Genomic DNA, 24,278 nt, shown 5'->3' with positions numbered 1-24,278 from the left:
GGAAATGAAAATATGGGTCCATATGAAGTATGAACATGTTCTAATTGTTCATGGGTCTCACTCCACGTATCCAAACCAAACCAATTATTTCACCCGACACAATTTTTTTTGCATTAAAAAAAAACAATTTTTAATTACGAAAAAATCCCAATTTTTGTAACGGACACTAACTCCCGACTCCACACTCATCCCCTTCCCTCTTCTCCTCCGTCACACACAACCTTCTCTGTCAATATTATAAGATTTCACGAGATTTAAAATCCCCAAAAGCCTCTAGGCGCCACGAGGTCTCTGAAACTCCTCTGTGTTTCTCAAGCAACGCCAAACCCATAAACCCAGTTTTTTTTGTCGCTATTCTAACCCCCCAACCCCAACCCTCTCTGAACTGTGGTTCGTACAGTGACCTCCATCCTCCGGTGCCACGTCACCCCGCCGCAATGGCCGAAATGACGTTGGAGCTGGTGACCTACCTGCACGGCGACCTCGACCTCCATATCATCGAAGCCCGGCGGCTGCCCAACATGGACCTTGTCTCCGAGCGCTTCCGCCGTTGCTTCACCGCCTGTGACACTATCACAATCCCCCACTCCCGCCACACCGAATCCGACGGCGAAGAACACAAGCCCCAACACAGCCGCCCTAAGATCATCACCAGCGACTCCTACGTCACCGTTTTGGTCCCCGAGACCACCGTGGCCAGGACGCGTGTCATAAAGAACTCGCAGAACCCGAAGTGGAACGCGCACTTCTTCATCCCCCTGGCACACCCCGTAATTAACCTCGAGTTTCAGGTTAAAGACAACGACCTCTTCGGCGCCGAGCTCATCGGCACCGCTAAGATCTCCGCCGAGAAAATCGCTACCGGAGAACTCATATCCGGGTGGTTTCCCATTATCGGGTCATCCGGGACGCCCCCGAAACCCGACTCGGCGATCCGGGTCGAGCTAAAGTTCACGCCTTTCGAGAAAAACCCACTGTACAAGCATGGTATAGCGGGCGATCCGGAACACAGGGGTGTGCGCCACACGTATTTCCCGTTGCGGAAAGGAAGCTCCTTGAGGTTGTACCAAGACGCGCACGTGCCGGATGGGCTGCTGCCGGAGATTGAATTGGATGGACGGAAGGTGTATAGGCCTGAGAATTGCTGGGAGGACATTTGCTATGCGATTTCGGAGGCTCATCACTTGATTTACATTGTGGGTTGGTCTGTGTTTCACAAGGTGAGGCTGATTCGAGAGCCCAGCCGACCGTTGCCACGTGGCGGCGACTTAACGCTCGGCGACTTGCTCAAGTACAAGTCTGAAGAAGGCGTGAGGGTGTTGCTGTTGGTCTGGGACGATAAGACCTCACACGATAAGTTCTTCTTCAAAACGGTCACAATTCCAAACCTGCATTGTCTTTTTGAATTTGGTTTTTGCTTATTATGGATATGTCAATCATTTTCAATCTATATGGTTTGGAATCTTTTAGTGGTGTCTTTGATTGTAAATAGGGATGGATAATGGTTACCCATTGGCCCAAATGGGTACCTATGAGTTGGTGGTGATAGTGGTGGTGGCTTTGGTAGTGATGGTGATGGTGGTTGGTTGGTATCCATTGCTCATCCAAGTGCGTACTGCAACCTATGCAATGCACTATATGGACTGAAATGTAAAGCCAGAAAAAGAAAAGAGAAAAGAAGAGGAGATCCCAAGTTGGACTATTTTATTCCATTTCGGGTAATGGGGTGTTAGAGGGGTACTTAAGTAGTTAATTGGGTTGGTTTCACACCTTCTATTACTCTCCCAGACTTTTGGACTGTAGCAAATCTGTTCAGTAGTTCATCATCTTTATTCAGTTATGCTGTTTCCCTCCCAATCTTACCCCTAGTGAGATAACGAATTTTTAGTGCATTGTGTAATTTGTCAAGATGCTTGTGCAAGTTTGTATGTGAGGTCATGGAAATTGGTTCGTAATGTGAAGTTCGGATTGGTTGCAGGCAGGAATGATGGGTACGCATGATGAAGAAACCCGGAAGTTTTTCAAGCATTCATCTGTTAATTGTGTTCTGGCAACTCGCTACGCCAGCAGTAAGCTTAGCATTATTAAACAACAGGCAGGTTTTGGACGCCCTTATTTGCGTGATTCAGCAAGCGTTCCTTTACTTTCATGTAAGATTTTGCTTTCCACTAAGCTGATCAACTTGCTGAGTCTAACTTGCATTTTATGGGTTTGTGCAGGTTGTTGGAACCCTCTTTACCCACCATCAAAAATGCGTTCTCGTGGACACACAGGCATATGGTAATAATCGCAAGATAACTGCATTTATAGGAGGTCTTGATCTTTGTGATGGTCGTTATGACACACCTGAGCACAGACTGTTTCGTGATCTTAACACTGTATTTAAGGATGATTTTCATCAACCTACTTTTCCTGTAAGTAATTGGTGATTGGGTTATACATTTTATTTCTGCATTGTTTCTAACATCCATAACAATTGGGATAGTATTTAAGACCCTGTCATGATTTTCCTTGTCTTTCTTGTTTCTTTCTAATTCACTCACGTACTAGCATAATTTGTATATGATATTTTATTTTCAATGATTACTCAAGATCCGAGGTTTCTATTCCTTTGAATGGACTGCTAAGATGCATATCTTTTTGGCTTTTTGTGTTTTGTTCCTGTACTAGGCTGGAACCAAGGCTCCAAGGCAACCATGGCATGACTTACACTGTAGAATTGATGGGCCTGCTGCGTATGATGTTCTTATAAACTTTGAGCAACGTTGGAGGAAAGCAACACAATGGAGAGAGTTCGGACTAAAAAAGAGGGCTTCACATTGGCATGACGATGCTTTGATAAAAATTAACCGCATCTCATGGATACTTAGTCCTCCACTATCTGTTTCAAAGGATGGAACAACTATTCCAGAAGACGACCCTGCTTTGTGGGTTCAACGTGAAGATGATCCCGAAGATTGGCATGTTCAGGTTGGATGATGAAACTTTCTTTCACTCTTTTTGTTATTTTCTGTTTCTTTCAATATATATATATATATATATATATAATAAAATAAATAGGAGAATCAAGCTGGGTATATCTTTCTTTCTTGTGCAGATTTTTCGGTCCATTGACTCAGGATCACTGAAAGGATTTCCCAAAGCCATCCCTAATGCTGAGGCCCAGGTTTGTATTTGACCCCCCCTCTCCCTCCCCCTTCTATCTTTCTTCCTTTTAATACTTTTAAATGTGTAGACAAAATCTGATCGTTCCTCTTGATTGTAACTGCAGAATCTTATTTGTTCAAAGAATCTGGTAATAGATAAAAGCATTCAAACAGCATACATCCAGGCAATCAGATCCGCTCAACATTTTATATATATTGAAAATCAGTATTTTCTTGGTTCATCATATGCATGGCCAGATTATAGAAATGCAGGTAAGCTGACAATATGCTGAGCACTGCATTATGATGCTTGTTTCTAGGAATTTTTTTTGGGGGGAGCAAAACTTTAGCTTTGCGAAACAATGCATCATGGTATTATGCACTTGAAATTTATGGGTTCTAGCATTCTGTACATGGGAACCAACTCAACTTCCACACACCCGTCCCCCTTCCCCAAGTACAAATCTTTTTTTCCTAAGTAATTGCAATTTTTATTATTTACTCCATAATTGACTGGGAATATTGAAAATTTGCATCTTCATTTTATTCTGTCGTTGGCTTTAAATTAGCCTTAATGACCCAAGACTATTACACCTGCCACCTAACCACTTATATTTTTTCAAATTCACATTCTTCGGTTTGAAAAATATAAATAAAGTAATTGTTATTAATTGATACTAGGATATATGCTTTCTTTGCATTCAAATTTATCCGAATATTTTCTTTCATGGTGTGAGCAGGAGCTGATAATCTTATCCCAGTGGAGTTGGCATTAAAGATTGCTAGCAAAATTAAAGCTAAGGAGAGATTTGCAGTGTATGTTGTTTTACCTATGTGGCCTGAAGGTGATCCAAAATCTGCTGCAATGCAAGAAATTCTTTTCTGGCAGGTAGGTGATTATATATTATGGAAATGCTTATACATGGGAAACACGTTTTGGTAAACAGGAACATTAAGATGGCTGTAATGTTCTTCTAATGACTATAATAAACAGCGATGGACTTTTTGCTTTGACATCATTGATTCTCTTTGCTGGTAGCTTGTTTTTAAGCTACTCTTTGCTAGTAGCTTGAATAATACATCATCTGTTGTTTGGTTTCCAATCAGTGGGCTTGTTTTCTTGGAAATTATTGGTTCAGAATTATTCCTTTCGTGTTGTTCATCGTAGTATTGGTATCATGGTATCTATCCTTAGATGTCAAGGACAAGGAACTAGTGAAAGTGTGTAAGAATAAGAATGGAAAGGACATATAGAAGTTGCTTTCTGACTTGTGCATGTTTACTTTGTGCAGAGCCAGACAATGCAAGCAATGTATGATATTGTTGCAAAGGCACTAAAATCGGAGCAGCTTCAGGACTCACATCCTCAAGATTACCTCAATTTCTATTGCCTTGGTAACCGGGAAAAACTTTCAGAGGAAACTTCGAATGACAATGGTGCTTCGGTAATTATTTGAGAATAATTGTCTTTCCAACTGCTCTGACTTTATTATTCAGTGCTAGCTTCTTTGGTTGGCATTAACTAAATAGTAGGCCCTTAATCCGCATGGCTGAGAAATTCATGGTTTCCAATTACAATTTTCACAATATATTCACTTAATCTCTCTAATGCTTTCAGCTTTGAGATCTTAGTATATGCAAAATCCATGCTGTCGTTTTCTGTAATTAGCATGTACTACTCTGTGGGACCTTGAAATATCAAAATATGTATCAAGATTAGCACGCAAGACAGTAGAAAGATTTCCTCTATCCTGTTTGGTATATTTAAAGGTCAATGTCACGATCTGTCACATTTACATTATTGTACCAATGTGAAGGCAAAAATATTTTGTTAATGTAGATTACTCTAGTAGTTGTAGTATGTTACACATTTTAAGGCGAAAGCTCTATTTTTACTTATTTTAAAGGTTGAATTTTTGTTTTTGGCCATTATTACAGATTAAATGCATTCACTTTTGTATTCCTACCATGCCAATGACCTTACGCATTTTCCTGAGATTTACCATTAGTTCATCTCATGCTTCACAGAGGATAAGATGACCACTCAAGCTTAGATCTTTAAATTCATTAGATATCTGCTTTAATTTATTGTCTGCGAGAACTTTTCAGATGTTGGCCTTTATAATAAAATTTTCTTTCAGGTCTCTGATGCATATAAATATCAGCGGTTTATGATTTATGTTCATGCCAAGGGTATGGTAGTAGATGACGAGTACGTAATACTTGGATCTGCCAATATCAACCAAAGATCAATGGCTGGTAGCAAAGACACCGAGATAGCTATGGGTGCATATCAGCCCCATTACACTTGGGCTGAGAGGCGGAGACATCCATTTGGTCAGGTATGCCACTCTGTATAATTGAGGCTCCTTTCTTGGCTGATGCCGAGGAGGATATTTATGAGCATGAGTCAATTCCTTCAGCTTCCGAGAGACTTCATGAGCACTAGCTGTTATAATTGTTCTCGTCTTGGTTCAGAGTAGCAGTTCCTTTCCTTTTTGCCCCTTCTTTCCATTGTTTTCCAAGAACAAGTTAAAATGCATTTAAGAAACTTCACAAAATCCCCTTGTGGTTGAGTTTGTTGAATATAGTTATTTACCTCCCGGATTTAGAATTTGTTGACAACATAAAGAATTTGCCTTTTTTTTTCAATTTCTTTTACACTTACATGCTTTAATTAGACATCCAATATTCTGTTCATGCAGATATACGGATATCGAATGTCGCTTTGGGCTGAGCATCTTGGTAAAGATCCATGCTTTGAAGAGCCAGAGAGTTTGGAATGTGTGAGGACAGTCAACGGGATTGCTGAAGAAAACTGGAAGAGATTCACATCTCCAGATTTTACACTACTGCAGGGTCACCTTTTGAAGTATCCTCTGCAGGTAGATGCTGATGGGAAGGTCGGCCCCCTGCCGGGACATGAAAATTTCCCTGACGTTGGTGGTAAAGTAATTGGAGGTCATTCTGCCGCACTTCCTGATACTCTCACAACATGATCTCTCCAGAGTCTTATATTCATACACGACTTGTTAAATAAAATTGAAGCGATATGTCACCCAGCCCTCCGAGTTACCAGATCAACCTAGTTGCTGTTTCTTTCTTGCTAATTTCAGTCCGTTTCCTTGTTGATTAGATTCTGTGAATTTGTACTGTAACTGATGCATATGTGCCAACATAGTTGAAAATATCACTTTGTGAATTTACACACAATGACTTGGAAGAGTAGATATTGTGAATGAAGATTTTTCATTTCTTTTTCTGTTTTTGTACAAATTGGTTGAAGTTCTTAAGGCAGTTGCATTATATATTTTTATTCCTATTGCTAATATGGATGGCAAGCAAGCAGTAAAGTGAAATAAACCAAAGTTACTTCCAATGAACCATAATTCAACCACAAACTTGATATTAAACCATGCAATAAAAAAACAATTAAAAATTGTTCCCTCTAAATTCAAATACTAACCAAATTTATTCGTGATAATAATCAAATTTACTAGTCTAGTTTTTTACGGTAAAAAAATAAAAATAAATTCCTACCTGATAGACAAAAGAGAATCAAAATTTTCCTAATTACCTTAATAAATATAAATTACTATAAGAAGAAATAATTTTACAAAAAATTTCTCCCACAGAAAAGTTTATCGTTCAATCAAACTAGCCCCTATGCATGTGCCAATTAGTTTTCTTTTTTATTTTATTTTTAGAATTAAGAAAAGATAACAGAGTAGTTATGTTCTATAAAAGTAAGACATATTATCTGATTTTTTTAATTTTATTTTAATATTTAAAAAAGGTAAATTTATCATATTATCCTCATTTAATTAATAATTATAATTTTTAATATTTGAATTAACCAATGACATTTTCTAGTATTTTGAATGTTTCATCATTCTTTACCTTTTGCTTTATATATATAGATTTACAGGTTAACAGATTAAAACAAAAAAAAAAACAAAAAACAAAAAAAAAAAAAAAAAAAAGAAATGGTTATTTAACATAACAAATATGTGCCTTCAACGTAGGAGATTATACCCCTGACAGATATATATAATGTAATTTCCGGTTTACATAGACAATAGATACAAAGTGGGCTTTTACCCTTTCAAGAAAGCTCATTGACCCCAAACCCTAATACCTCGACTTTGTTCTCTAGGGTTCTTCGTCTTTGCCCTCTGCGAATGGTAATCTCTCTACTTACGTGATGCTCTAGTGCTGTTGCATGCTTGAGAAAGCTGAAAGATTTTAATGCGTTTTTCTTTTTACATTTTTTGCAGGCGGATTCTCCTCGCAAAAAGTAAGCCCTATAATTTCAATTGCTGTTTTTCAAATTTTGGGTTCGAATTGCATCCTAATATATATTATATATGTGTATATTTGTAGAAAAATAATTGCCTTTCAACATATTTGTTGGGTCGAGGCTTTCGATCTATTGGTGCTGATTTGCTTTGTGTCAGTGATTTGGAGTTATTGGAATTTTATTTGGCTATGTTTGACCCTTGAAGCTTCCTTTGTCTGTTTTTTGTGAGCCACTTACTATCCGTAAATCATTTTGTGAAATCACTCTCTCTCTATCTTTCAGTTTTTCTTATAAGAAAGGAAGAACACAAATTCCCTGTTTTAGGATTTTCAATCTTAGCTTCGATTTTTAGAAATAGCCATAGATATGCGAGTGGGTAAGGAAATCATACGGTTGTGCGTATATGCTGTGCCTTAGTCCATGGAAGATGTTCTACGGGCAATCTGTTTATTTGGGAGACCATCCAATGCGGCAACTGTTCATACATGCAAGGTTTTGTCTTTACCATGTAGGTCTTGGTGGTGTAGTTTTAGAATGGTATATGCGAGTTATGTTTATGCTTGGAAGTTTTCACTTTGGAATTATAGAGGATAAAGTCACCCAGAAGTTTTATGTTCAGATTTGTTACTTTTTCCATTATGTTTTGGAGAATGTTTTAAATGTCTTATTTAGTGGGGCGAAAATTGTTGAATTGTGATACTAATGAATCAGGGAGACTCTAGTTAAATATGTGGTGTTCTTGTGATTCCATTTGGGGTAGTTGTTATGATCTACATGGCTTGCTTTCGCATTTTTGACAATGAGACAACCATTCTAGGGTCTGGTAATAAACGCATTATAGGTGAATATTATCTTTTAGAGCATATTAGCTGTGAGTTCTTTTGATTATGAAGATTCACTGTGTGGGAAAGTGTTTTGCGCTTTTTGGCTCTTATTTTTTGATGTTGTTCAGAAGTTTTATGCCATACATATGTGTAAATCAGGTACTCACGATCCCCTTCTCCATGGAGAGCTCAGTCCAGGTCCAGGTCCAGGTCTTGGTCTAGGCCTAGGTCAAGGTCAAGATCGTGGTCTAGGCCAAGGCAGAGATCTCGCTCTAGAAGTCGTGGCAGGTTGGTCTTCACTTTTTTTGCTTAAATGTGTTGTTCATGTTTATTAGTATCAGTATTTTTCAAAGGCAAAAACAAGCACTCCATGACTCGAGAGCAGGGTGTCCAAGGTGTTTCTTTGTTGCATGACACAGTTTTGCCTAGGATTTGAAAAGGAAACTTAATACCCCACTTAGATCCTCTTTCTCCTCCCCATAAAACCTGAATAACCATAACAAATAATTAGAATATCTTGGTAGCCTCTAACCCACAACAACCAAGTAGCTCTCAGATATTTTTGGCCGCTCTAAGGTGGTTTCCTGCAGATTTATATTTCTTAAATTTCAATAATTCTCATTCCTGAAGGCTTACACCTCAATGCCTTGTGGCTTATGCCTCACTTGTGAGGCACAAAACACCTCACATTATGCCTTTGCATTGGAAAACATTGGTTTTAGTAACTTTGGTTTTGAAAACATTGATTTATTAATTTTAGTTTTAAAAATACTGGTTTTAGTAACTTCAGTTTTTCTGCCATGTGACACCAATGATTCTTATAAATGGTTGGCGTTTTTTTGGGTGCAGATCAAGGTCCAGAAGTCCTGGCAGGTTGGTGTTAATTTTGGTTTTTCTTTACAGTAGCATATCTGTTTATAAAGTTGACAGTGGTCAAACCGTCTTTCGATTTATGACACTGATATTTTTCTCTGGTGCTCATCTGAGTTTTGCTTTATGTGGTAGGCCTGCTGCTATAAATCCTGGAAATACACTGTATGTGACTGGCTTATCAACAAGGGTCTCAGAGAAGGATGTTGAAAGGCATTTTTCAAAGGAGGGAAAGGTGCTTTTATTATTTTCTATTTTATTTAGTGAATTTTTTTTATTGCACTAACTATTCCATTATTCATGGTATAGTGATGAATTTCGCATTTATATGTTCTGCTTGTCTTTTTCACAGGTAGCCTCATGCTTTCTTGTTGTGGAGCCCCGCACTCGAATTTCTCGTGGTTTTGCCTTTGTTACTATGGACTCGGTTGAAGATGCTGAACGGTGCATTAAACATCTCAACCAGTCAGTTCTGGAAGGTCGATACATAACTGTTGAGAGGGTAATGTGATTTTCATATGGTGATAAACTTTAAACCATTTGTTTTGTTTTGTATTTCTTGACGTGGCGGTTTTCTGGTTATATTCGTAACTCATTGCGTCAGGTATGTTGGCAGCAATCACAGATGATGAGTTTATCCATGTCAACTTTAGTGATACAGCTTGATCAATGGCAAGCTTAAACAGCTTTTCAAATGCGCCTGATCAACTAAACATAGCAACTATATTCCAACAACATTACAACTTCAGCATTCACTTTCAACTCTCAACTAATCCACGGACATTACCAACAACTTTCTAATGAGGCTTTTATGGTATTTCATAACTGGCATTCATTTTGTGGACACTAATCGTATCACATATGTGCCTGGATATCTTGTGCTTGTTTCTGTGTCCAGATTTCCCACTCTATTTAGTTTCCTCTTAAGTTTTCTTTATCAAATATATATTTTTAAATCTGATGAAGTATAAAAAATAATGTTGCTTGTGGTAAGATATATTTCAGTTCTTCAAATTTTGTTAATGATTCTTGTATGATTAATTTTGCTAACTGTATAATGGAAATTTCAAAGAATTAAGGATTTATATGTTTATTTTCAGTCTCGGAGGAAGCGGCCAAGAACTCCAACACCTGGGCATTATCTTGGGTTGAAAAATACTAGAGACTATGGTATGCTTAATATGCTTTCCTATGTAAATAATAAAAGTGCAGTTGTCTCACTATGGTTTGTTTGCCTATATCTCATATTTTATCTCTGTATCGGTGACAGGTTATCGAGGTGATCGGGATGGGGATCGGGATCGGGATCGTGATCGTGATCGTGGTAGGTATCGTGGGGGCTCAGGTCGTGATGACTATGGATATCGGAGGTCTCCAAGGCGCTCACCGTACAGAGGTGGCCGTGATTATTCTCCTAGGGGTTCACCTTATGGCGGAAGATCTAGAAGGGAGAGGTCTTATTCTCCCTATGGCAGCCCTGAAAGGAAGTATGCTCGTGGCTCTAGATGAGGCCATGTTGTTATTTCCTGTCCTCCAAAATTTACAGACTAAGGGACAAAATGTAGCAATGTAATGTTGTGTTCTGGAGTCTGAAGTTCCTCTGGTTTCGTTTCTCATGTTGTTACTAAGTAGTAGGATTGCTGGTTTGTGCCTTTGGACATGGGAATCGATATATAATATGTCGCCTAGCTTATCTCCAATTTTAGTCTTCCCTGTTTGTACACTGTTTTCTGTGAAATTTGAACTATGAGAAAGTTGGTTTCGATCTTGCAGAAAGCCTAACCAATGGTGCAAGTTCGGCCAAAGAAATTGGCTCTTTTCCTTTCGTAGTCTTGATGATTCTCACCTCGTTACTTTTCCTAGCTTAGTTAAATGTTGCCAAGTTAGTAGCCATGCTTTTCTTCCAAAGAAAATCCCAGTTGACCTCATCTTAAAAAGTTCAAAGCTTACAAAGGACCACTGGTGTAATAGTTTGGAGCAATTGCTCTAAGGTCTTTGATTCGAGTGTGTGAGTGTAGTACTATCACTCTCTTAAAAACAAAGGTCTGAAAACATTTACAAAAAAAAAAAAAAAAAAAGATTAGTTTGGTCTAAAATGTGCTCTCGTCGCAATCAGTCTCAGCCCGATAAAAGCCATAGGCCTATAGCTGGTTGCCTAGGTGATAATCAGCAATCTGGGCCTAGCCCAACTATTAATTGTACAACTTATCAATCCAAAAATGAAGAAACGGATAACTCCTTGTTTTCATTTTGAGGGAAGAAGCTTGAGCTTAGCAAGTGCAAGGCCATGTCACTCTCTGTAAACCCCCAATCCTCTAAGCTTTTCTCTCTCCTCCCCGCCAAACCTCTCTCTCTCACCACCACACCTCACAAGCTCGCACTGCCCACAACCATAAAGTTTCAGAGAAAACTACACACACTCTCACCCTCTGTTAACTCATCTTACTCCATTCAAAACGACCCTTTCGAAGAAGACCATGTAATCGGTGACTGCGTTGTCTTCGAAGAAGGCATATTCGACGACCCTTATCTCCAAAACAACACCAAAGTCGATACTTTTAACCCAACCAAAGCAAAACCCAGAAAAGCTATCGATGACATTGGGTCTGAGAACTTGGTTCCGGACCAATGGAGAGAGGTACAAGCGGAGATTAACATAACGAAGAAAGAGAGGCGCAAGATAGCTCAAGAAGTGCAGTTTGGTACGAGGGTCGAGAAGCGGAAGAAGGGGTTAGAGCCCATAAGGGATTTGAATTTGGAGGAGTACTTGGCGTACAGGGAGGCCAAGTTGAATCAATTGAAGCCTCTTGTTTTGGATGACGCTTCAGGTTTGGCTCAGGTCGAGGATGCTAAAGCTAAGGAGTTGAAAGATAATGAAGGTAATGATGGGTCTTTGAGTGAGCGAGTGGCGCCTAAGAATCCAAGGTGGGCGGTTTATGGGAAGGGTCTGGAGGATGTTACTGAGTTCTTTAACAGTGAGCATTATGAGCCTGGTGCTAAGAAATCTGAAGGTGATTGCTTTCCTCTTTTCTCTGTTATATATTTATACTGAGCTTTCAGATGGGGATGAGATTCTCTAGTATGTTCATGTGGGTTCTGCGAAACGCTGGTTTTAGCTCTGAGTTTTATTGAAAAGTAGTAAATTTTGGTGTATAGGTCTAGGATAATGTAACAAAGTATAATTTTTTTACACTGCAGATAATCAAGCTCTCTTTTTAACCAATTTTTCAGACATGGACAATTTTTCCGATGTTGAACTTGAATTGGTCTTTTTTTGGGTGTGTTTGATGGATATGGTCTGTGAAATATTGTTTGTTGCTTGAATGAACAGGACCCCGAAAGTTGTTTACGAAAGAGGAGAAGGCTATGCTAAATAAGCGAAAACCTGATATAGCTGCTGCCACCTCTGTAAGTGTCACTTGTGTTATGATCATTAATACATGATGGTTTCTGTGTTTATTGTTAGATTGATTTTCGTTTTTCTCATTAGAAAATCATTCCTTAGTGAAACCCTTAGTTGTTGAACCCTATGTAAATTTGAACATATACAGCTGCCCCCTCACACAATCACATTTTTGTAGTTCTAGTTCGATGAACTTGAAGGTTTTAACTTGATTTTGGTGTATTTGAAATCTCTTTCAGAGCAAATGGCTACCACTTCACACTCTTGCTGCATCAGGAGAATTTTACCTTATGGATGCTTTATTGAAACATAATGCTGATATCAATGTTGTGGATAAGGTATATAAATGGCCACCTTTTCTATTGGATTGTTAACTGCAAAGATTGTTCTTTCCTTTACCTTCTTGATTTGAGCTTTGGTTCATTGCTTTGCAGGATGGTTGGAATTCTCTTCATAAAGCAATTCTTGGTAAAAATCAGGCCATCACGAACTATCTTTTAAGAGAATCAGCTAATCCATTTATTTGTGATAAAGTGAGTAGATTACCTAGTGAATCTCCCAATCCAGTTTGGTTTTAGTGTGACTATTATTGTTCTAACTAAATGCTTATGTTGAAAACAGGATGGCGCCACCTTGATGCATTATGCTGTCCGAACAGCTTCCAGTCAAGCAATTAAAATTCTTCTGTTATATAATGTTGATATAAACCTTCAGGACAATGTACGGATTATAATTTCCCATGCTTGCTTACACTTTGGTATGCAATATAAAGAAACAATTATTCAAAAAGTTTTACTTTGACTTTATAGGATGGATGGACACCATTACATCTAGCTGTTCAAGGCCGAAGAACAGATGTGGTGAGGCTTTTATTGATTAAAGGATCGGATAAGACATTGAAGAATAAGGTAACTTTTGAATGATTCCTTTAGCTTGTGTTTGTAGTGCATAAGTTTTCTGCATTCTGCACATGCTTGGTTGGATGCATGAAAGAAAATATGAGCGATTGCTTCTTGAACTGTCCTTCATATGATTTCTGCTCTCACGTGTCGTAGTTCGAGTCTAAGCACCTTATCGGCATTCCGGTGTATGCTTTAGTTCTTATTGCCTTGACGTGCAACCGTAATAATGATAGTTGATTGTAATGTAAGTCATCTATTTGTTGCAGGATGGTTTAACCCCTCTTGACCTTTGCCTTTATTCTGGTCAAGAAACAAGGACTTATGAGCTAATTAAGCTGTTGAAGCTTCTTCCCAAGCCACGCTAATCGGTCAATATTCGAACCACAAATCTACCTGATCAGTGTTTCGACTGCCCAAATGATCTGATGACAAGCCATAACTTTTACATAAAAGTTTCAGCATTTCAGATGATCATCCGTCAGTCCAACTTACCCGTCACAAGAGCCAAGTGCCAACCACAATATCAACCAGAGAAGGCCTGTAATTTTGTAATTGTTTGTAATTAAAAAATCATTGAAAATGAATTGTAGAATGCAAATATTCTTTTTCCTTAAACGAGAAAATCTCATTAATACTTTGGGCCAGTTCATGTTATGCTTGAGTCTGCATCAGCATGGCACATGCTCAACACAATCAAATGGAGCTTGACACGTACAGGCACGACATCTATGCATGAAGCAGAGTGTGCTAGATCGTGGTGAAAGAGAGTATCCTCTTTGTATTTTTTGGGTCAGCGAGTATCCTAAACTCTACGTCCTAACATTATGCCATGTGTCGTAACATTATCTCGTAATATTATGTAATACCTAGTGTTATGCCATGCGTCATAACGATATGTCATAACATTATGTCATATGTAAATTCATTTTTAAAATCGCAACATCATATTGGATGGGAGATTAGAAGATAGGACTCGTTCAAACACTTGAATTTTAAACTTGTTATATGCAATTGTTTTTTAATTGAACATCGGTTTCTATATTTTGAGCTACAAATCCCTTACTCGCAATCATTTCTATTTTATTCGATCTCGAAAGGGAGTGGGTAGGTCGGAACAAAATTATAAAAATTAATTATGAGTCCATCTAATTTAATGACATTGACATACAATTAACTGGGGAGACAAGAACAGCATGGGCACATCTTTGTCAAAATTCCCCTTGATAAAAGCGAACCGAAGTTGAGCCAGCAAATGAAAAGAAGAAAGCGCCATATTGTTGAAATCGAAAGAAACTCAACCAGCTCTCTATTTTATCTGTTTCTTCAGCTCTCTCTCTCTCTCTGTACATTGATATTTCTTCTTCTTCTTCTATAATGATCGGAGCTCAATTTCATGTGACGGATCGCTCAGCTGCCATCCGTTCGATCCCAAGCACTTGGCCTGCTGCTAGTTCTGCTTCTTCCTCCTCGCTCCACTTGGTCTTCACGGTTCGATTAGGTTTCAGAACGACAAAACGGTGTCGTGGCCTCAAATCGATTGGCATTACCTGCAACAACTCTTCCTCTCGTTCCAGATCCAGCAATGCCGATCCCCACGATTACGATTATCTCCAAGCTTCTCTCCTCCTCTCAGGTCCCAACTCTCTTTGCACCACCTATGATCACATACATATATTTATAAATATACGTGTACGTATATTTCTATGTATCTATTCTATAATAACTTTTTGAATTGATTTTGATTTGATTCTGTTAAATTCTTACTATTTCGTCCAAAGATGAAGTCTTTACCTATTTGTCCATATATTCTGTTGATTTTTATTGTTTTTAATTTGTTGGTTTCGAATGTTGCAGTGTAAAGTGAAGTAATTTGTTGCTAATTCAGTGATGGGGTGTGATGATCATCTTTTGAAGTTGTTGACTGTGTTAAATTAGTGCAGAAACTATATCTCACTACCGTATGCAAAAGCGAGGGTTTAAAGAAGAGACGAAATGGCAGTCCTCTGGTAAATTGCGTCCCTTTTCAGCTCAAGCAAACCGATCTCGAAACCTCTTTGATACCTTAGGCCGAAATTTTCTCCAGCGTTTCCAAAATCCCACGATTTTTCTCAAGATTTCTTGTGACGGAGACTTTTTGCTTCCAATTGTTGTAGGTATATTAAATTATGTACAGGAATAAGTGTAATTTGAAGTGTCACACCCTCTGGTCACTAATTGTAACTTATCTGATTTTTGTTTTTCAGGTGAATTTGCCATAGAAAATCTCATAGATGCCCAATGGGGAGATGAGAATGGGGTAACTGTTTGAGTTCTGTAATTAAATCGGTTGCTTTCTTATGTGAATGTACATTGACCCCCAAAACTGGTTATTCTGCAGGACTCCCCTGATCAATTCCAGTTTGTGAGTAATCTCGTCGACAAACTTGGTTATCAAGTATGTAGTTAATTTTTTTTCCATGTATTAATTACTTTCTGAATGGCCGAAGGCTTTTATCATTTGTCCTTTTCCTGCTTTAGCTACTCGGTTTATGTTTATTGCATGTCTATAAGGAAACCTAATGATACTAACAACTAGATTTTAGAAAAAGTGAGTGGTGAGAAGGGAATGTATGTAAGTTTTTTGTCTTAAGAGGACATTCAGTTTTTTGTCCAAGTTGATAGTGGGGTGTAAAACCATTCAGGTCATTCTCTTATTTTGTTGCAACCTCTTCAATTCCAGGTGAATATGGTGAGAATTACAGAAAGAGTGATGAATACTTACTTTGCCGGATTGTGTTTTAGCAAGGTGGTAAACCCTTGTGAGTTATGAACTAATATTTTAAGAAAGTGAAGCAACCTAATGACATCAAGGTTCCTATTATCTGCAGCCAGGGGAAAACGAGGTTTTTAATGTGGATGCACGTCCGTCAGATGCCATAAATGTTGCACATAGAAGCAAGGTATATGTCTTTCTTGCATTCATCAATACAAATGCTCATAGACTTTGTGTCCATGCGTGTTCCTGCTTCTTCATGGGCATGAAAAAAACTGTTACCTTTCTGTTGAAGTTCGCAAGATCTAAAAATCTATCACATGCACATGACCATTTCTTTTGAAACTACTGCTAACTTTGTGTGACACTTGCCATGTGCAGGTGCCCATATTTGTAAATAAACAGATTGTCTTAACTGATGCTGTAAGAATCAGTTATGGGATGGACCGAGTGCGTGATACAAAGTCTGCTTATGATGTATCTCTTGACAGGTATTGAGTTGTATTTTGTGCTCCTCAAGTTTGTTTCATCAGTTAATTTCTGGTTCTAATCATTAGTTAAATTCTTTTCAGTGCTGCAGATGGTCCCGATTTTTTAATTCAAGAACTTGAGTTGGTTAATAATATCAGTTTAGCTATTAAAGAGGAAAGATATAAAGATGCAGGTATTTTATGCACTGCTTTTCTGACATATACAACATTTCTAGGTCACATTACTTCTTCTTTTCTTCATCAATTTGCTTCTGATTGCCTGATGGTTTTACATATATTGGATTATTTATCAATTAACGACTGGATCCTGCAGCCATGTGGAGAGACAAACTAGTCAAGCTTCGCAAGTCAATTCAAGGGCCTTCACCAAATATATAAGGTTAATCCACTTCTAAATAAGTTGATGCTTCTACGCACTGTTGGCATAGCAATTCATTATGGAGATTCTAGTGCAAGGAACACCTTTGTGCATTATTGGATAATGAGAGAACTTTTAAAATATTGAATGTACAGCTACTGTAGAATATTGAATACTGCCCCCAAATATGTATATGTAAAACCATGTACTCAGATGGATTCTTCAAACCATAAGCATGGTCAGCCTTCTTTGGAGATTCGTATCCACGGTTTGTAAATCTCAGCAAAGTGTTGTATGACAAGAAAGAATGAAATTGCGTTCGTTTGAATCTAATTGAAAGAATATCTTGTTCTTTCTAAGATCTTTTGATGTATTATTAGATTTGTGCAATGCTTAATCTACTAGTATTTTGAGCTGACATTTGAAAGCTTTGTGTACTCTTAATCCTTGGCAACTACAGCTACAATAGAGGCTGAACTCGAAATTCGAAATATGTCATCACATTCTTCAAATTTCGACTCTTTCTTTTCTCTTTTTTTATTAATTCATTTTCCCAAATTACAAATTTAGCGTCTTCTTAACTTCCTTACCCAAGGGACAGATGTTTGTTCAACAATTGTCACTCCAGTAACCTAACTACATGCCACAACATGTATTTTTAATGATCCAATGAGTAGCCTTTGTATGCAAAAATGACCAGTAGCTATATTCTTCACCAATATGAACATGTACACTTTACAGACGAGAACAAAAGATGGATTAAAATAGCAGCCAGCAACGAGAGTTGCTGTATGCATTTTTTTTTAACGTCAAAGGTGGAGGCACTACAACTTATTAGAATTTCCACTACAAACTTCAATTCAGCCGTCTGCACATGGAAGGAATCGTTGGAGGCATCTGCCATCTGATCGGCATCTTCTCACCGTCTCCCCACAGAGCATAGGCTTCTTCTCCATGCGCGGCATCATCACCAATGTCAAGGTCCTCTTCCTTCATCCTAAGATCAACGATACGGCTGATCAAAATGCAAATCAAGCTTGTGACAACGACGTTCCATACGATAATGAAAACTGCTCCAATGATCTGGTGCCCCATTTGTATGAGGCCATCTTTTGGTTTCCTATCAAGGATGCTGTACATTAAGCCTGGACCGTAATGGTTAGTCGGGTACATCATTCTCAGAAGGTTGGCTCGAGCAAAGAAGCCTGAGAGGAGACCCCCCAACAGGCCGGCGACGGCATGGGTGTGAAAGGCCCCCAATGTGTCATCAACACTTTGGAAGAGGGCTGATCTTCTGTGCAATACCATCATGGTGTACCAAGGTATGGAACCAGACATTGCTCCCATTATTATTGCTGCCCATGGCTCCACAATCCCTGCGCAGGTAGATATTATTATGTGGGATGCTGCAAAATTGCTTCTTCTTACTTTCTTAAATCAAAACTCAGTTCATAAACATTCATAACCATCATGTTTTTGTCTGGTTGTTTCACTTCATTTCATAGAAAGTGACAAGCAGCTACCAAAAAAAAATGGTTCTTGAAAGATATTTTTTACGGCCTTATGAAAGCAATGTTTATGCTAAGTTTCTTGCCATATATAATTAATAAATATATATATGTTACATTATCAACCTATTTGACACTACACTTCAAAACAAAATGAATGAGAGATAGTCTGATAACATAACATGTCATACTTTTGAGCAAGAGAACGTCTTCGTTCATTATGTCAATTGAGCAAGGACTAGTTTACCTGCACCAGGTGTGATGCAGACGAGGCCAGTGATCATTCCCTGGACCGCGCCGATCACGGAGCTTTTCTTGTACACTACCATATCAAGGGAAACCCATACCAAGAGGCTAGTGGCAGTGCATATATGGGTGTTGATAATGGCCAAAGATGCAATCAAGTTTGCTGCAAATGGAGAGCCACCATTGAACCCTGTCCATCCAAGCCACAAAAACCCTGCACCTCCCAACATGTGAATTATGTTGTTTGGAGGGAAATGTTGCCTGTCATGTGATTGCCTTGGTCCTACCTATATGATAGCAACATTCAATACTAAACCACCGCCAAAAAACAAAACAAAAACAAAGAAACAATTATTATACATAGAAGGGTTTCGGGTGTCCATATCAATTACCCAATAAGCAGCAGTAAAACCAGCCACACCAGATGACAGATGAATCACATATCCACCAGCATAATCAATGATGTACTTCTCAAGAAACCCTTTTCCCCAAATACTGAAAGCACCAACTGTGTAAGACAAGGTGAGCCACATTGGCACAAACAACATCCAAGCATAGAAGTTCATCCTCCCAAGCAAGGAGCCCCCAAGCAATATCACAGTAATGGCAGCAAAGACAAATTCATAGTAGACATAATCAGCCATTGGAACATGAAAACCTCCATACTCACGGAGGAGAAACCTTTGGGTCAGAGCAAAAGCAGGCTTGCCCAATATTGGGCAAAATCTGGTACCAAATGACATGTTGTGAGCCCAAAGAACCCAACAGATGAGGACTGCAGCAAAGGCATATAGGGCCATGAAAGCTGAGTTTACAGCCCATTTCTTCTTCACCATGCTTCCATAGAGTATGACAAGGCCAGGAACACTCTGCATGCCTACCATGGTGGTTGCTATTAGCTGCCATCCATTGTCTCCTTTGTTGTTCCATCGTGGTGATGCTTCGTCTGGCAGGAGATTCAGCGGGAGAACTCCAGAGTAATCGCTATTATTCATCGAAAGTGGTATAGAGGAGGAGAGAAACTTTGGTGAAATTTTGGAATAGCTTAGCAGGAACAGCAAATATATAACAAAGTTATGAGTTGGTATTGCACTTTGTAATAATCTACAAGTCTGGTTTCTTGTAGAAAAGTATATACTTAACACTCATTGCTGGCTGATGTTACAGATTCAATTTGAAATTCTTAAAGCAGTAAGCAGGGGTACCATAATTTGGGTGCACTTAATCTAGTTTTGCTTGGCCTCTGTCATTTCAGTTGTTGCACTAACATTCTGAAAGCAACTTTTATTACAAAACCTCAAAATTTTGATACTGTTTGTCTCCACAGTCCACATTAGCTAGAAGAGTTCCATCAAATGGCTCCAAGAAGAGGCATAATTTAGATGTTCTCATGGGTTTGAATATGGCAGCTATTGCTTGGTGAAAATGTAAGAATTTTTTTGGGTGCAAATTGATGGGATTTATTTTAAATTACACCTTTGAATATTCATTTTTGTTTCCCTTTTATCTCTTTGTGAGTGATTTCATTAGCTGGGACTGGAAGCGTGGAAAGCTATGGCCCATGGTATATTCTGCTTGGCCTCACCTTGATAAAGAATCACAACTTACAAATTGTTTAGGAACAAATAAATAAAATACATCTTGTATGCGTTTGCTCTAGCTTTGAACATATTGTTCCTTCCTCAAATTGGCTATAATGAACCGAGAGGCTTACACACACAACAAAAACTCTCACTTCTCCATATTGACACAAGAATCAATATAAAAAAAAAGTCTCTCAATTCTCCACACGAAACTTGTTGCTTTATAATTTATATGAATGGCTTAATCATGCAATACTTCTAATTTTTATTAAAAATATTAAAAAAAGAAAAACATCTTTCCTGCCATGAATTTCATGAACTGGGGAAGATTTAGACCACCAAATGAGATCCAAATTCTTCCTGACACTTGCAAACCTCCATTGATTTATACATGAAAATAAAAAACCAATAGAGAGAAAAAAAAAAGAAAGAGAGGAGGAAGAAGAAGAAGAATTAATGAAGGTTTCATTAATACTTGCCATATTTGTGCCAGCAAAGAAGCATCACCACACACCTCCTAGCAATATAGAACCGGGACCTTTTCTCTCTGATCATGCTCCAACATCCTTGCCTCACTGCACACCCACCTCCACCTCCACCTCCAGATGAACTTGAAGAAGAAGAACCACCCAACCCTTTACGCCTCACTTGCTTTGATGTGCATTGACCCATAATCTGTAACCAAACCCTCCAAGCTACTTTGAAAAGAAGAAAAAAAACCAAAACAGAATGATATATGGTACAAAGAATTGATCTAATAAACCCCAACCCAAAACAGAGCAAACCGAACAAAGATTTCTCATAAATTTTTACAGCTTAAACCTCAATTTGTTGCTCTGCTTAAGGAAGAAACTTTGAGATTTATGGTACAAAAGAAGTAAGCTAATACACAACCAATCTAAACAGAGAAAACCCAACAAAGCTTTGCCATATCTTTGCTGCTCAGCCCACATCAGCCAGGGTTATAAAAACCCATAAGAAAACTACTTCATGATGTTCTTCATGTCAACCACTTCTCTCTCTCTCTCTCTCTCTGACTCTGTTTTTGTCTTCTCTGTGTTTTTGTTTCCATGAATATTATAAATTGACAAATTAATTGCCAAAAAGCAAAGGGTTTTAGTTTTATTTTATAATTCTGTTGTTGTTACGTTTCCTCGCACAAGACGATCCATCCGACGGCTTGCGGTTTTGTCATCCACGTTTCTTGTTATGATTGGCTCATAACTCAACCGCTGTGTTAAGCAAAAAGGTTTGATTGTTATATTGGTTATGGACTTTTCACTCGAATAATAATATTTCCTTTTAATTTTCAGCTGGAATTAACAATTCCTAGACAATTATGAGTTGCAGCAACCCAGTTGGTTTTGAAAAGGTAATTTACTGGGTGGAACAGCCTTCGTTTAGTTGGATAAAATAAAAGGTAATTTACATTAACTACTTCACGGTTAATCTAAAACAATAATATCAAAATTTACAAAACAAAAAAGAATTAATTAGGAAAATAAATTATAAATGAATGTTTAGGTTTTCCTTCTTGCATTTAAATTATTTGAAGGAAGAAAAATTATAATAGAATCAGTAAGTTCTTGGCAGTGTTGAGTGGCGTGGTGGTGTGAAAGTTTTCAATTCACTAAATTTTCTGAATAAAAAGAACAAGAGTGGGGCCATCCCAACATGGATGATGGATGGTGCATAACAGCTTGTGTCGTTCATATTTTGTGGTTTAATCAATAAAATAGAATGCTATTGAAAACCATAATTGAGAATTATGAGATTTTTGTTGTTAATAATAGGGCACTTTATCAAATAATTCCTAGCAAATTCGAGTCTAGTAAGGGACTTTTATTCCAATAAAACAAGTTAATTGACTTTTGTTTATTTGGGTCATGCACTGTGTTTTCTTCCAAGCCCCATATGCTATTCACATTTCGATTGTCAAGGGCACGGCAATAATCCCCACTAGAAGAAACAGAAAAATATAAATTAGCAAATGACTTCAAAGTTCAACAAACCCAATGGGACAAGTAACAACTAACATGACATGATCACCCTAAGGACCGACACCATCGTCTCCACCTTGTAGTACTACGTTTGGCATCCAGGAGTTGCAAACCGATCATAAAACTCTTTACTTTTCTCACAAATATAAAAGTTATATGTATAATTCGTCTTCTTAAGCATTTAGGAGTTGCAGACCGATCATAAAACCTATTATCTTTCTCATAAATATGAAAGTTCTACGTATAATTTGTCTATCATAAGGATTATCATATATAACACAAAATTTCTCTATCAATTCATTCAATTTAAACTTTTTGGTCTCTCATTGTACCTCGAGAACTAGAATAAATTACAACCCTCACTCCGCCTAAAATTTGAATCATTGTTCTTATTATGTATTTATTATGTATTGTGAGTGCGACGTGGTGCCTACGCCCAAACCATATATCATGACATATATATCTAACTAAAATTATGAATTCCTTTCTTGTCTTTCATGGGACGATCTCATAGGCCAACTTTGCCGCGTCCATCGCTTTCACTCGTTTTCAAAGTTCCATCTCAGCGTACAAAAAGGTAGCGACTATTTTTTTTTTTGAGTAAATTATATATATACTAAAGCGCAATGCAACTAAACACTGTTCCTAAGCACAGTGAAATGACGGAAATGCCCTCTCTTTTTACTGTTTTGCAAACTCATTTTTCTCATCAACCGGCCAACGTGAAATCACGGTTTGCCCTTGATTAATTAGTTTCTGCTCTTCTTTTGCCCCCCCTCTCTCCTTGATTGTAGACTTGGAGCCTGTTCTATCTGATCTTGATTCGCTTTCTAATGGGTTACACTGTGAGGCAATGATGGAAGAAGCCTCAGTATCATCGAGATTATACGGAGGCTTGATTTTTATAGGAGTGGTGTGCATTGGTGGTCTTCTTCATATCAACTCAGCTCTTCAGCTCTCTTTGTTTCAATCTCTTTCTCTAATTCTCGGACATGGGTACTTTCAAGATAGCATGCATAGCTTATTCTCACATTTCTCTACCCTTGCTAATTCATCTTATCTCATACTACGCTTGCGTTTGTTCAGCCATCTTTCCACTGGCGCTTCATCCTTCTTCTCTCATCGCACGGGGTTTAGCTCAAAGTTTCTAGGTTTGAAAAAAGGTTGGTTTAACATTCTTGGTTTTCTAGGTTGGTTTATTCATTTTCCATATCGAAAATTGAGAAGGAAATCAGAAATTGAGTTTGGTTTGTTTTTACAGGAGGAAGATCTAAGGAAAAAGAACTGGAGTAATCAATATGCTGCTCATCAATCTGTAATTGATGTCTGTGGGCTGAATTTTTTTCCTGTTTGTACTTATCTTGCATTCCCTTTTTGGAGTCTCTCTTTGACCTTGAAGATGCATAAGGTTCTTGATTACTGTCAATCTGAAAATCATGTTATGTCATTTTCACATACAGCTCAGACAGACTAGCTTTCTATAGCATATACAGCCCTTGATTATAAAAGGGTGGAACCACATTCTCTTGATATAGTATTGCAATTGTATAGCAATACAGCCCTTTATTATAAAAGGGTGGAACCACATTCTCTTGATATAGTATTGCAATTGTATAGCAAGCTGTAAAATTTGTTGTATTACCTGCATTGCCCTGCTCTTTCTTCTCTGCTCATTTTCTTCTCTCGCCACAGCATTCCTCAACCTCACTCTTCCTGGCCAACATCCCAACCCAGAAGTTGTTGTTCAAGAAGTTCATAGGTAAAATACATAGCTTTAATTACCTCCTCTGTTTTTTTTTTTCACTTTGTTTTCTTCTATTTCTCAGCCTTTTGTAGATCTGAGTTATCAATCTTTACTTCTTTTTTCCCTTTATTTTTCAGGAAGGTTTATGCTT

The 24,278-nt window shown here is 38.1% G+C and overlaps 5 protein-coding genes across 8 annotated transcripts; 4 read left to right on the top strand and 1 right to left on the bottom strand.

Annotated features, from left to right (window-relative positions):
- The first annotated feature begins 59 nt into the window (after positions 1-59).
- PLDDELTA (phospholipase D delta) lies at positions 60-6,408 on the top strand. Its single transcript, XM_008243781.3, has 10 exons — positions 60-1,373; positions 1,979-2,095; positions 2,220-2,414; positions 2,671-2,970; positions 3,098-3,166; positions 3,272-3,419; positions 3,887-4,035; positions 4,439-4,591; positions 5,288-5,488; positions 5,852-6,408. The coding sequence occupies exons 1-10, from the start codon at positions 438-440 to the stop codon at positions 6,143-6,145; spliced, it is 2,562 nt and encodes an 853-aa protein (XP_008242003.2). The 5' UTR covers positions 60-437; the 3' UTR covers positions 6,146-6,408.
- A 783-nt stretch (positions 6,409-7,191) lies between these two features.
- On the top strand, positions 7,192-10,840 carry LOC103340374 (RNA-binding (RRM/RBD/RNP motifs) family protein). The gene is made up of 8 exons (XM_016796451.2): positions 7,192-7,330; positions 7,424-7,443; positions 8,430-8,558; positions 9,120-9,143; positions 9,276-9,375; positions 9,493-9,642; positions 10,241-10,310; positions 10,411-10,840. The coding sequence occupies exons 1-8, from the start codon at positions 7,328-7,330 to the stop codon at positions 10,647-10,649; spliced, it is 735 nt and encodes a 244-aa protein (XP_016651937.2). The 5' UTR covers positions 7,192-7,327; the 3' UTR covers positions 10,650-10,840.
- A 501-nt stretch (positions 10,841-11,341) lies between these two features.
- On the top strand, positions 11,342-14,089 carry AKRP (ankyrin repeat protein). Its single transcript, XM_016796146.2, has 7 exons — positions 11,342-12,151; positions 12,472-12,548; positions 12,783-12,881; positions 12,978-13,076; positions 13,165-13,263; positions 13,353-13,451; positions 13,712-14,089. The coding sequence occupies exons 1-7, from the start codon at positions 11,428-11,430 to the stop codon at positions 13,808-13,810; spliced, it is 1,296 nt and encodes a 431-aa protein (XP_016651632.1). The 5' UTR covers positions 11,342-11,427; the 3' UTR covers positions 13,811-14,089.
- A 590-nt stretch (positions 14,090-14,679) lies between these two features.
- LOC103340372 (Wound-responsive family protein) lies at positions 14,680-17,405 on the top strand. Of its 3 annotated transcripts, none has more exons than XM_008243778.3 (9): positions 14,682-15,078; positions 15,386-15,598; positions 15,689-15,741; positions 15,823-15,879; positions 16,165-16,230; positions 16,313-16,384; positions 16,579-16,688; positions 16,770-16,861; positions 17,002-17,405. In XM_008243778.3, the coding sequence occupies exons 1-9, from the start codon at positions 14,820-14,822 to the stop codon at positions 17,064-17,066; spliced, it is 987 nt and encodes a 328-aa protein (XP_008242000.2). In that variant the 5' UTR covers positions 14,682-14,819; the 3' UTR covers positions 17,067-17,405. The 3 variants fall into 3 exon arrangements, with proteins under 3 accessions (XP_016651641.2, XP_008242000.2, XP_088899217.1); XM_089043091.1 differs by having other exon boundaries at positions 14,731-15,078; positions 15,300-15,598; XM_016796155.2 differs by lacking the exon at positions 16,165-16,230 and having other exon boundaries at positions 14,680-15,078.
- A 320-nt stretch (positions 17,406-17,725) lies between these two features.
- Positions 17,726-20,007, bottom strand: LOC103340451 (ammonium transporter 2 member 3-like). 2 transcript variants are annotated; one of them, XM_008243869.2, is made up of 3 exons: positions 19,193-20,007; positions 18,802-19,087; positions 17,726-18,422 (listed from the first exon to the last, which is right to left on the bottom strand). In XM_008243869.2, exons 1-3 carry the CDS (start codon positions 19,793-19,795, stop codon positions 17,902-17,904), a joined length of 1,410 nt encoding a protein of 469 aa, XP_008242091.1. In that variant the 5' UTR covers positions 19,796-20,007; the 3' UTR covers positions 17,726-17,901. The 2 variants fall into 2 exon arrangements, with proteins under 2 accessions (XP_008242091.1, XP_088898247.1); XM_089042121.1 differs by having other exon boundaries at positions 19,142-19,936.
- Between the last annotated feature and the right edge of the window lie 4,271 nt (positions 20,008-24,278).

Source organism: Prunus mume, linkage group LG8 (genome assembly GCF_029339155.1).
Source record: "Prunus mume cultivar Tortuosa linkage group LG8, ASM2933915v1, whole genome shotgun sequence".
Classification (NCBI taxonomy): domain Eukaryota; kingdom Viridiplantae; phylum Streptophyta; class Magnoliopsida; order Rosales; family Rosaceae; genus Prunus; species Prunus mume.
Note: the sequence above shows the minus strand (reverse complement) of the source record. Positions and strands in the feature narration are given on the sequence as shown.